This window comes from Molossus molossus, unplaced genomic scaffold (assembly GCF_014108415.1).
Source record: "Molossus molossus isolate mMolMol1 unplaced genomic scaffold, mMolMol1.p scaffold_m16_p_2, whole genome shotgun sequence".
NCBI lineage: Eukaryota > Metazoa > Chordata > Mammalia > Chiroptera > Molossidae > Molossus > Molossus molossus.
The window spans coordinates 239,271-252,079 of record NW_023425355.1 but is presented as its reverse complement, the minus strand read 5'-3'; the positions used below and the strand labels follow the sequence as shown (position 1 = coordinate 252,079).

General features: G+C 36.9%; 1 protein-coding gene across 2 annotated transcripts in view; it reads right to left on the bottom strand.

The window, feature by feature from the left end:
- The window catches only part of ABCB7 (ATP binding cassette subfamily B member 7), a 64,415-nt gene that overhangs the window by 38,807 nt on the left and 12,799 nt on the right, over positions 1 to 12,809 (bottom strand). For both annotated transcript variants that reach the window (XM_036271104.1, XM_036271105.1), the window contains exon 3: positions 1,437 to 1,556. In XM_036271104.1, the coding sequence (XP_036126997.1) occupies positions 1,437 to 1,556 (120 nt within the window). The remainder of the gene's footprint in view (positions 1 to 1,436; positions 1,557 to 12,809) is intronic.

The following is a 12,809-nucleotide window of genomic DNA, read 5'->3' as shown; positions in this document are numbered from 1 at the left end:
GAATGCATGAATTGAAAATGAATGGTATCCCTACTTTAGGTCTCTCATCACCCTGATCCATTTTACATAACAGGGTCAGTTAATTTCCTAAGCTAAAGCTCTAATACTCAAAACAGAGTTTCCTATTTCCCACACAATTAAAATTTGTTTTAAGTTGAAGTATTTCACATTAGGAGCTCTATTTATCTTCTCAGGATTACTTCAAATACCTTGGAAACATTGTCACCTCACTAGAGGAAAGTTGTACTACTCACTTCTTTACACATACTATATATTCCCTCTCCTCTTCTTGTTATTCCTACATCTGTAACAATCCTATTCATTAATCCAGGCCCATCTCAGATATCATCTCTTCTGTGAAACCTTTTCTGACTCCCAATCATTATGGTTATTTCCTCTGAAACATTCCCAACACTTCTTTTAAACCATTTATGACCTACTTTGTATTATGGCACTAAAATAAAACTTATCTTATCCTGTAAAATTTGAGAGAAGAAATGTGCTTTATTTACATTTGAATACCCTGCAGGGCCAAGAACAGTACTTTGTATGACAAGTTCTCAATAAATATTTCTGGGGTAGGGAAAAGAATGAGTAACTAAATGGGAACATACATGATCTAGAGAAGAAGTAAATGATAAGACCTAGGTCCTAAAACAAAATATTAACACATATGTAACAGTGCTAACCAAATTATGGCCAAACCTCATTTATATTTCTGAGCAGACTTTTTTCTACCATATTTCTGATGGAGATCTAAATTTATTTTGATTTTAACATGTACACTATGCTTCACTATGTGCCAGGCACAGTTCTAGGCCTTTTATATATTAATTTATTTAATCCTTATAACAACCCCATTTTGCAAATTAAGAAACTGAGGCAGAGAGACTAAGCAACTTGCCCAAGGTTACACGGTTAGCAAGGGGCAGACCCCAGGAAGTCTGACTCCAGAGTCTATATATGTATCATTAATATGAACTGTACCTAAAGATATGTGCATCACTGACTTAAAAATGTGCATAAATTGCCCGGCTGGTGTGGCTCAGTGGTTGAGCATCGTCCCATGGACTGAGAGGTCCTGGTTCGATTCCTGGTCAGGGCACACGACCAGGTTGTGGGCCAAATCCCTAGTGGGGGGCATGCAGGAGGCAGCCAATCGATGTCCTCTCTCTCCCTCTCTCTCTAAAATCAATAAAGAAAAAAAAATATCCCCCCCAAAATGATCTTGTGTCTTACACTGGTATCAGGAATGAATTTCATTAGGTTGAGATAAATCAGGCATTATCATACAATTTCTGCTGACTGTACAAACAACGGTCCTAAAAGTTGACAATGCTCCCCCCAAAGTGGCTTATACCAGCCCAAGTTTCATTACTAGAAAATATCATAGCATTTCTTATAGCAACAAACAACACATAATTTCTTATTCTTACCTTTGCACAACCCAAAAATCCTAGGGAAATGGCAACCCTAGCTCGGAGATCTGGCCTGTCTCTGGGCCACACATAAGAAAGCATTGCTTTTATGATTTTCCGAGTATCAACATCTTTTAACTGTTAAGAGAAAACAAAGCAGTGAGTAACACCTTATTTCAAACATAACTATATTTCAATAATGTATAACTATGTACATATCTGAGAAAAATATAAAAACATTACAACATAACTTGTATTCTGAATCTAAGGTCAATATCTTTCAAACTCAAACTATTTTAGAGAAAAAGAAACTTTCAATTGCTTTGAAAAAGCTGCCCATTTCTATTATTTCTTATTTTCAGCCATAATTATCCATATTGCCAAAATGTTATTAAGTGGGGGTGAGGGGACATATACTATATATTTATTTCTTACCCATTAAACTATTAAAATATTACATAAAATTTAAACATTTCCATATTTCCATCTTTGTGATAAAAATCTTTATATACTTTTGGGGTCTTTATCGTATGCTTATTTATTTATTCATTTATTTATTTATTTATTTATTATTATTTTTTATCCTCACCCAAGGACATTTCTTTTTTACATTTATCTTCAAATAGAGTAGGAGGGAGAGAGGGAGGAAAAGAGAGAAACATCGATGTGAGAGAGACACATCGACTGGCTGCCACCCACACGACTCCAACCAGGGCCGGGGACAAACTGCAACCGAGGTACGTGCCCTTAGCAGAAACCAAACCCGGGACCTCTCTGGTCCTCAGGCCGATGCTCTAACCACTGAGAAAACTGGCCAGGACTATCAGTATGCTTATTTAAAATGGTTTGAAGCTCTAAGTCCAAACTCATGATACAGCAGTTACAATACAGTGTTTAGGAAGGTAGCATATACAGCATGGATACGATGGACAAAGGGATGATTCACATCTTGGGTGGAAAGGTGTGAGACTTCATCACACTACCCAGAATGGTGCAATGATTTAAAATTTATGAATTATTTATCTCCGGAATTTTCCATTGAATATTTTTGCACTATGGTTGAGCTTGGGTAACTGAAACCAGAGAAGGCAAAACTGTAGATGGGGGGGGGCTACTGTATTCCAAAACTACTATATTATTATAGTTGGCAAAATAACCCCCATTTTCAAAAATTCAAGTAATTGCTTAATTTCTGGAAAAGGTATTAAAAAAACCACAAAAATGTTAATGAGGGGATGTATGGAAATGAGCACTCTAATACACTGTTAATGAGAGAGTACACTGGAACAATCTTTCTAGAAAGTAATTTGCTATCTGCCAAAAGCTTTTAAAGTTAGTCTACCCTTTGTCTTGAGAATTCCATTTCTGGAAACTTAGGCTTAAAAAAATACTTCAGAATATGTTCCAAGTTTAATCAACTTTATTTCCTAAAAAATCTCTTGAATCTGTCTACTTCTTTCTATTTCCTCCACCAACCAATTCCACTCTGTACCCTGTACAAGTAGTCCATCCTGCAATCAGATATTACTCCCAGCTTAAAACCCTTCGAAGGCATCCTATAACTCTTAAAATAAAGTCCATAACATGGTTTATGAGTCTCTGCTTGGCCAGACCTGACCACCTCTCTAGCTGTATCTTATACCACTACTTTCAGTGTTTATATCACACTGGCTTTCTTTAAATTTCTTAAATATGTTATAATCCCTCTGCCACTAGGCCTTTGCACAATACCATTCCCTCTGTCAGGAATAATGTTTCTCTCCACAGTGCCAACCCACACCACCCACAACCTCTTACACAACTAGTTAATTGCCAGATCAAGCAGCACTTTCTCAATGAGGTCTTCCCTAACTCCAGTCATCCAGGATCCCTGGCTGTATTTTCTCGCAGAACAGTATTTCTTTGCTTCAGAGTATTCATTTCAGTTATAAACTACATATACAGCAATGTGTTATAACTCAATACCAAACACAGTGGCTGACATACATTAGGTACTCAACAAATATTTATTGAATAAAAGAATAAAACATTTAGCTATAAGAATACTTTATTCCCATGCTGTTTTAATAGGAAAAAATTGAAAACAGCCTAAATGATCAACAATGCAGAACCTTGTAAAGAAATTAAGTGAATGCATACAACAAAATACAGCCATTCAGAAATATATGTAGTGAAACAGACACATGTTAAGTAAAAAAAAGCAGAGTTAAAGTTATTTTTTGTGGGTTATTTGATTAATGTCTGTTCTCCTGCTAGAATTTAAATATGTGTGTAAGAATTTACACATGCATACAAATGTCTCTACAAAGTACTCCCAAAAAGTGTTAATGTCGGTAGCTGTAAGAGGAATAATTGATGATTTTTTATATTCTTTTTTTGCTTGCTTGTATTTTCTGTATCTCACATATAAGAAAAATACATAATTTATTTTGAGGGAGGAAAGTTACATAATTTCAAGTAGATTAGCTTGAAAGGAAGGGGGAAACTGTCAACATACAAGAACCCTAGGACAGCACATTATATAATACAGGGTAGTTTTATATTATGGTTATTACCCCCAAGACTCAGCAAACTATTTTTCCAACACATTTTAGTCAGTTTACTGAGTAAAGTATAACAGAAATAAAAGTGTTCGTGTTGTATGAAAACGACTAGCATATACTCACACATGCATTCCTAACTGGTAAGGTGTTTTTAAAAGGGAATGAGGCCGCAATTTTAAAATTCACTTTTCCAATCAAACTATAACTAAATAAATATACTTTACTATATTATAAAACAAACAGGGGCACTTCAACCACTTTTCCATTTCACAAGTTTAGTATTATTTTTCTTGATGGAATAATGGCAAAAAGGCCCAGTTTCCACATACCGTTAGAAACACTAATGTCAAAACCTTCTACAACACATCCCAATAAGGACACAGAGAAGTTACCGCTAAGAGCAATAAAATTATTCTAGTTGGCTTAATAGAGCATAAAATGTCACCACTTCATATAACGAAATGGGTTCTGAAGTTGTGTAATCATGCATTATGATTCCATTAAATTGTTAAAGTACATGTCTTCAGTTATAGTTTAGATAAATTATAAAAATGAAAAATAATGTCTTTTTAAAAAAATACAGCCAAATCAGCCTGGCCGGTATGGCTCAGTGGTTGAGCGTCGACCCATGCACCAAGAAGTCTCTGGTTTGATTCCCAGTCAGGGCACATGCCCAGGTTGTGGGCCCGATCCCCAGTGGGGGTCATGCAGGAGGCAGCCAATCGATGTTCTGTCTCATCAAGGTTTCTATCTCTCTCTCCCTCTCTGTTCCTCTCTCTCTAAAAATCAATGGAGAAAAAAAATTTTTTTACATAAATAAATAAAAAATACAGCCAAATCAAAGGGGCATTTCAGAGGCTGAGGCACATTTTTAGAGAATTTTAAACCAACGTATTCTTGCTGCACAACAGTAAAATAAAATTGAAGGCCTCAATTCAAATCCTAAAAGACAATCTACCATCTTTCTAAATCATCACAGTTAATTCATACTGGCCACCCACTGGTAAGCCTGAAAGACAAAAGGGTCATCTAAAGCTGAAGACAGCCTAGATACAAACTTGAGACTGAATCAGACATAATCTTCATGTCAAGTAATCTTTATATTTCAGACTAACCAACACAAATAGCATAACACCCCTTTAAGATGGAATTCTTAAAGAAAGGATGGAAAATGTAGAAAATGTCAAGTAGGATGACAAGAAATTAGATTCTTTGAAAACTCACAATGTGAGGAGTAATTATAGTATAGTATAGAAAAAAAACAATAGTTTAAGAAAAGGAAAGTCACCCTGGCCAGTTTGGCTCAGTGGTTGGAGCATCGGCCTGCGGTCCAGAGAGACCGGGGTTTGGTTCCCGTTAAGGGCACGTATCTCTCATCATTGTTCCTATCTCTCTCTTCCTCTCACTTCCTCTCTCTTTCAAATCAAAAAAGGAAAAAAGATTTAAAAAAAAAAAGAAAAGGAAAGTCTTTCTCAAGGGTCAAAATTTCGGAAGTAACCAACAGTTAATATCATAATAGTTTTTCTTTAAGCCTTGCTTACACATAAGCATGAAATTCTTTAACTTTTCTGCTTATCATTTTTATAGTAAATAAAATTTGTTATTTTCAAAACATAACTGATCATTATATCATGACAATTAAAGCTCTTTAAAATTGAACACTATAGAAATTTCATTAAAAGGCCTGTAAAAGTAGGAGTGGTTCTACCTTCCTTTTCTGTTAACAATATATAGAATGTGGTCTTTTTGTTGTAGCTAATAGACTCAAATTTAAAACATGGAACTACTATTTTAAGCCCCATTACAATATAAACCTAGTACTGTGTTAGTATGTGAAATAAACATTTCTATATAGGTTTTAACTATATACAGGGGTGGGCAGAAGTAGGATTACACCTGTAAGTGAAACAGAGTTTATTCTTATAGTATTTGTTAACTATTGTATTACTTTCCATTAGAAATTAGTTTGGGAGAAAAGGTTTGGACATATCAGAGAGTTATCAAACAGGAGATGAAAGTGACTGAAAACAAAGTGTACCAAAAGATAAAAAGCAGATGCCTGAGAAAGAAACTTGACTGATACCAGAAACAATGTTCAATAAATATTTATTCAATTAATGAGTGTATCTATTCTTAAACACATGAGGACAAACTCTTATCAGTATCTAGGAGATGTATATAATACTTGATTTATTAAGTCATTGCAACTTGTGACAGATTTTAAATATTTACTTATTTAGTATTAATATATAGCTTCATAAGCCTTATGAGGCTGAATAAAAATAATGAAAAGAATATCTACTTGTATACAAGAAGTTGAAACAGCACAATCATAGCACTTTTGGTAGGCCAAAAACAAACACTTAAATAAAACTGGGAGCACCTGACGCCATAGGGTAGGAGTGGAAAGCCACATACTGTACTGCTTATATGCAGCAGGGCTCAATTAAACAGCATGACCTGGATCCATGCAGTCACTCACAACTATTAGTGCTATAAGTGAAAACCTATAGCTAATAACTATTTAGTCCGGACACACACAAAAAGAACAATTTAAAAAATCAAAACACTTCTGGAGCAGCTCCTTACTTGGTAGAATTTTCAGATATTAAAGATAACTAGATACTGATACACTGAATACATATTTTGCTTCTCACGACTGTAACTTCCTAGCTCTTGTGAGAAAGGTTATTGGAGGATCCAAGATGGTAGCAGAGTACATGGACGTTACACTCACCTCCTCCCAAGATCACACTGGAATTACAGTTAAATTACAGAACAATCAACCTGAATAACCAACTTAAAAGTAGCAAAACAGATGTCTCACAATCAAGGATTTACAGAAAAAGCCACGTGGAGACCGGTAGGAAGGGCAGAGACATGAAAAGGACTGGTCCTGCTCCCACAGGCAGCCACTGAGAATCCAGAGAAAGGTCTCAGCTGCAAGGGTCCCCCTCGTGAAGAAAGTGGTCTCCAGCCCATGCTGGGCACTCCAGCCCAGAGCCACAGAGCCTGGAAGAGGCGCCATGTAACACCCAGCTGTGAAAATCAGCAGGAATTCTGCATGCCAGGGAGAGACTGGAACCTGCTAGAAACCTAGGTGCTCCCTTAAAGGGTCAGGGCACAAATCTCCCCCACAGTCACTCACCCTGGGCTGCAGCAGAGGGAGGTCAGCTCAGAGCAAACTGGAGTCCTGCATGGAGAGACTGGGTTGTGAGTCTCTGGGGAGAGAGCTAAAGGGACAGCCACCAGGGTCCCTGTGCTAAGTCCCTATCCCACACCACCCACAAACGTCATCTTTCTTGGGTCAAATGCTCCCACCAATGCCATGTTAATCTGGGGACATGCACTTAAAATTAAGAGTCAAAACTGTAAAACTCCCAGAAGAAAACATAGGCAGTAAAATCTCTGACATTTGTCTTAGCAATTTTTTTCTAATATATCTCCTTGAGCAAGAGAAACAAAAGAAAAAATAAATAAATGAGACTACATCAAACTAAAAAGTTTTTGCATAGCAAAGGAAACCATCAACAAAGTGAAAAGATAACCCACTAAACAGAAAAACATATTCACCAATGATACATCTGATAAGAGATTAATATCTAAAATTTATAAAGAACTTATAACGTGGAAGTGGGGTACAGACTGACAACCCCCAGAAGAGGGGGTGGGGGGGAGAGATAAACCACAGAACTTATATGCATGTGTGCATGAACAATGGACATGGACAACAAAGCTGGGGACAGGGCGGGGAGGGAGAGGGAGAGGGGAATCAATGGGGGAAAAAGGAGAAACATCTGTAACAAAAATAAATAAATTAATAAAAAAATAAATAAAATACATATAGTTATAAAACAAAAAATAAAGAAAGAAAGAACTTATAAAACTCAACACCAAAAACACAAACAATCCAATTAAAAATGGGCAAAGACCTTAACACTTACCCAAAGAGGACATACAGATGGCCAATATACATATAAAAAGATGCTCAATGTCACTAATCATCAGAGAGATGCAAGTTAAAACCACAATGAGATATCATCTAAAGCTTCTCAGAATGGCTATCAATAAATCGACACACAAGCTTTGGTGAAGATGTGGAGAAAAGTGCACCTCGTGTGCTGTTGGTGGGAATGCAGAACTGGTGTAGCCACTATGGAAAACAGTGTAGAGAATCCTGAAAAAATTAAAAATGGAACTTCCTTCTGAACCAGTGATTCCACCTGTAGGTATATATGCAAAGAACCCCAAAACACTAATTCATAACAATATATGCAATCATATGTTCATTGCAGCATTATTTACAGTAGCCAAGATATGAAAGCAACCCAAGAGATCACCAATGGTCAAGTGGATAAAAAAGTGGTGGTACAAATATACAGTGGAATATGACTGCTAAAAAGAGAATGAAATCTTACCATTCACACCAGGATGAATGTACTTGGATGATATTATGCCAAATGAAATGAGTCAGTCCGGGAAAAAGAAATACCATATGATTTCACTTATATATGAAAACTATATAACAAAATAAACGAATAAACAAAATAAAAACCAGACTGACTGATATGCAGAACAGACTGATGGGTGGGGACTGGTTAAAAAGGTGAAGGGATTAAGAAGTACAAATTGATAGGTACTTGAAATATCAGGGAAAATACTTTGTAAAGTATATGACTGTCTAACAACTATGTTGTACACCTGAAACCAATAGCATGAAAAGTTCTAACTCACAGAATGAAGGAATTAGTTTAGAAAGAAAACTACTTGGGGGGTGAAACTTGTGATAAGGAAAAAGAATTTACAGATGCAAAAAGGAGGAATATCTATAAGAAAAATTAATTAATTTTTAAAAATTTAAGGATGTGGTCTATAGGCTGAATATTTTTTCCCTAATGAATTTTAGTATATGTGCTGCTGAAGCAACACTCCCTAAAGAATTCATTTAGCAGAGAATCTGGAAGTGCTCACAATTTGAGGCATAAGCATACTGTCCAGAGAATAGAATTCTTTTCAGTGCAAGCTAAAGATAAGTAACTGCAATTAAGGGAATACTTTTAGCTACTTCAATAACAGTGTCTTGATGAAAGCTAGGTTAAAAGACATGTACACTGAGTAGATGTGTAATGGAAAACCCAAAGGGTAACTGGAAAATTTTCCCCACATTATTGGGTATAGTGAATTTATGGATAGGAGAGGAAAGATATATTGTAAGGAAAAGTTTTACAATTATTGTTGCTTTTTCTATATCTCAAGGTTTGTTTTCCAAGCTCTGTTGGTCTGAAACCACAATGAGGATCTTACCTAGCAGTGAAAAGTCCAGAGGGGGAAAAATGGCTTATGCTACATGAGATGGATTTGTATTGAACAGTTAATTTAATAATTTATGATGAAAAAACCAACAACTGCCAAACTGACTATTATTCACATGAGCCAGTCAGAGAATTTTCTAACCCAAAGAGAAGTCAATTTGAGAAATCATATAAAGATCATAAGGTCGCTCTTAGAAAGGTATACTCTGGGTGGTTGTAAACATGCAGGGCATGGGGTGGGTGCCCAGGCCTCTTCTCTCATGCATGGGAGTGTGGAGCCATGTTCATGCTGGACTGGGTAGTGTGCCACTGGGAGGGAAATCACAGCAAGGTGCCATGGGCAATTGTCTTCGGGGCACCCTTTTACGTGCTGGTCTCACAGGGTGGATAAGGCCTCCAGGGGACCTGGCGAGAAAAGCCTGGACCGCCTCCTTCTTGCATGGGCTCTGAGAGTGTGAATTTTTAAAAACATCGCCAGGGATAAGGTCTGAACACTGGAACTAACCAGGAGATGACACTGGCTCCTGGCTTGGGTTCTCTAGGATTGGAGGGTTTTGTGGTTTCCAGCCCACTGTATGCACTGGCATTTTGGAGTTCTGCTTATCCCTCACCTGGAGGCGAGGTTGAGCCCAGCTCTGGTGTTCATCCTGTGGGCAGCCTGAGCAGTAATCAGGGCAAGGAGACATCCAAGGTGAAGGAAACTGAAGTAGGGAGAACCCTCAAAACTCCAACCGGTTCACTGGCCTCCAGCCGCCTCTCTCTGACCATTATAGTACCAAGTACTAGTTGGCTGGCCAGTGGACTATATAAAATTTAATTATTTCTTTATCTACAGTTGACATGCAGTATAATTCACTCTTTTTAGCGTCAGGTTCTAGAGGTTTCAACAGATCCATGGCAATCAGGCTGTAAAACAATCATGTCACTCCTCAGCGTCCCTTCTACCTTTTGCTGCCAACTGGCCTCCCACCTCCTGGTCACCACTGATCTCCTCTTTATCCCTACAGTTTTTCCTTTTCCAGAAAGTTTAATCAATGGGATAGACAGTATGTAGCATTTTGATTCTGGCTGCTTTTGCTGAGGAAAAAGTATCTGAGACTCATCCATGTTGTAGCCGGTATAAAAAGTCACTCCTATGACTGGGCGGCTCAGTTGGTTGGAGTGTCATGCCATTCACCAAAAATGGTTGCAGGTTCAATTTCTGGTCAGGGCACATACCTAGGTTTCAAGTTGGATGCCCGGTGGGGGCACGTATGGGGGACAATGAATGGGTCGATGTTTCTCTCTCACATCACTGTTTTTCTCTCTCAAATTAAGAAAAACATCCTCAGCCCTGGCCGGTTTGGTTCAGCGGTTATAGCGTCGGCCTGCGGTCCTGAGAGACCCAGGTTCGGTTCCCGCTAAGGGTACGTGCCTCGGTTGCAGTTTGTCCCCGGCCCTGGTCGGTTGTGCGGGTGGCAGCCACTCGATGTGCTCCTTTCACGTCGATGTTTCTCTCTCTCTCTCTGTTCCTCTCTCTCCCTCCCACTCTACCTGAACAAAAAATGGAAAAATGTCCTCGGGTGAGGATAAAAAAAAAAAAAGAAAAGAAAAGAAAAACATCCTCAGGTAAGGATTAAAACAAGTCACTCCTTTTTTTTTAAATAAAAGAAAGGTTAAGGCTGCTTGATGACGGACAAAATCAAAGCTAGAAAATAGTCTTTCCATGTCATCCAGGTATTCTTGCCCACTGGTCTGCATGTCCATTCATTTTAAGAAGCCTGAAGACTTACCAGTCTATCATCTCCCCAACCCTCCAATTTTAAATAATCCAAGTTTCACTTATTATTATATCAAGATTTATACCAGATCTGACTGCTGATCTCTTGTTTAATTCTACTAGCTTCTGACTATATCCAGTCAATGAGGATGTGTTTCCAACATTAAAAAACAGTATATCAAGCAAAATCTTAGAAGTAGCCCTCATGTTAAGTTCTACATTGCTCTTATTTTGAGCACAGGATTAAGTAAATTTACTAACTGATGCTTTGTCAAGAGGCATATTAAAAAAGTTTAAATGTAGGAGAAAAGCTCCAAAAGCCTTTAAAAATCTGAAGATTCTATTATAAGACAAATAATTCCTTAATTTACCTATTTTAAAAGCAGAAACTTCCAACTATTGAAACTACCACTCTTTAAAGACTTTCTGAGCAGCATTATTAATGCTGATTAATGGTTGTTAAGAACACACAAGAGGAAATGGATAAAAAAATAAAGCAGTAGTGTCCTGGCCAGTTTGGCACAGCAGTTAGAGCATTGGCTCACAGACCAAAGAGTCAAGGGTTTGATTCCAGTCAAGGGCACGTACCTCACTTGTGGTTCAGTCCCCGTCTTGCCAGAGGCAACCAATCAATGTGTCTGTCTCTGTCTCTGTCTCTCTCTCCCCCCTCCTTCCATCCCTCCCACTCTATCTGAAGATAAATGGGAAATAAAATACTCGGGTGAGGATTTTAAATAAATAAATAAATAAATAAATAAATAAATAAAGCAGTAGAGATTTCAGTTGGTTATAAGGTAAAATTTATAATTTGTTGGAGTGATAAAATTTCTCCATGGTAATTTACATGTTCTGCCATCTAAACTGTTAAGTATTGGACAGCAGAGATTGTGTCATGTTCATTATTGTTTCTACAGTACTTAACACAGAGTTATGCACAAAACATGTATTCAATACATACTTTTTAAATGAATGGATAATGGTAGAGGATAGGATTTACAGTATCACATTATAGTATCAGCAGCTAATGTTTATTGAATACTTACTATGTACCAGACATTATTTAAGAGCTTTACATGGTGTGAGGATCTAACTCATTTAAATCTAGTTTGGCAATTGACAAATTTTATGTAAAGGTGCTCTCTAAACTGTAGAGATAAATATTAGTTATTTTATTTGCAGGAAAAAAACGTTTCCAACGCTTTTCTCCCTGTTTGATCTCCAAAACAGCTCCTCTCACAGAACTCAAAACACATCGCTTTCATATTTCTATCCCATTTTTTAATATACTCTTTATGGCTGTCTTTAGAAGCAGCAAAATATTATAACATAGAATTAAAGAAAAGCAAATACTGAAGTTTGTTTAACTTGTCTATTTGATGATAATAATAATGATAAAGAATATGGATAATTAAATAAATGGACAAGGTAGAGGGGGATTTACCATGAAGCTAGGGTACATTCTAGAATCCTTCTAAAATAACTATACATAAGGGAAAATGTTAACCTTAAAATATACACATATACACAGACACATACACACATATACATATGCACACAAATTAGCTGTGTTATATCTAGTTTACTTATTTATTTATAAGGCTAGATTACATAACAAATAACCTCCTCAGCCAATGTTCTTTTAATAAAGTACTAAAATGTTTAGGTTCATAACTTTTTGTCTTTTTTTACTCAATCATGAATATTTTTTGTTGTTGTTATTTTCAGCCTGGCAAAATTTCTTCTATATAACAATGGTCAATTCCAATGGTTTTGTATT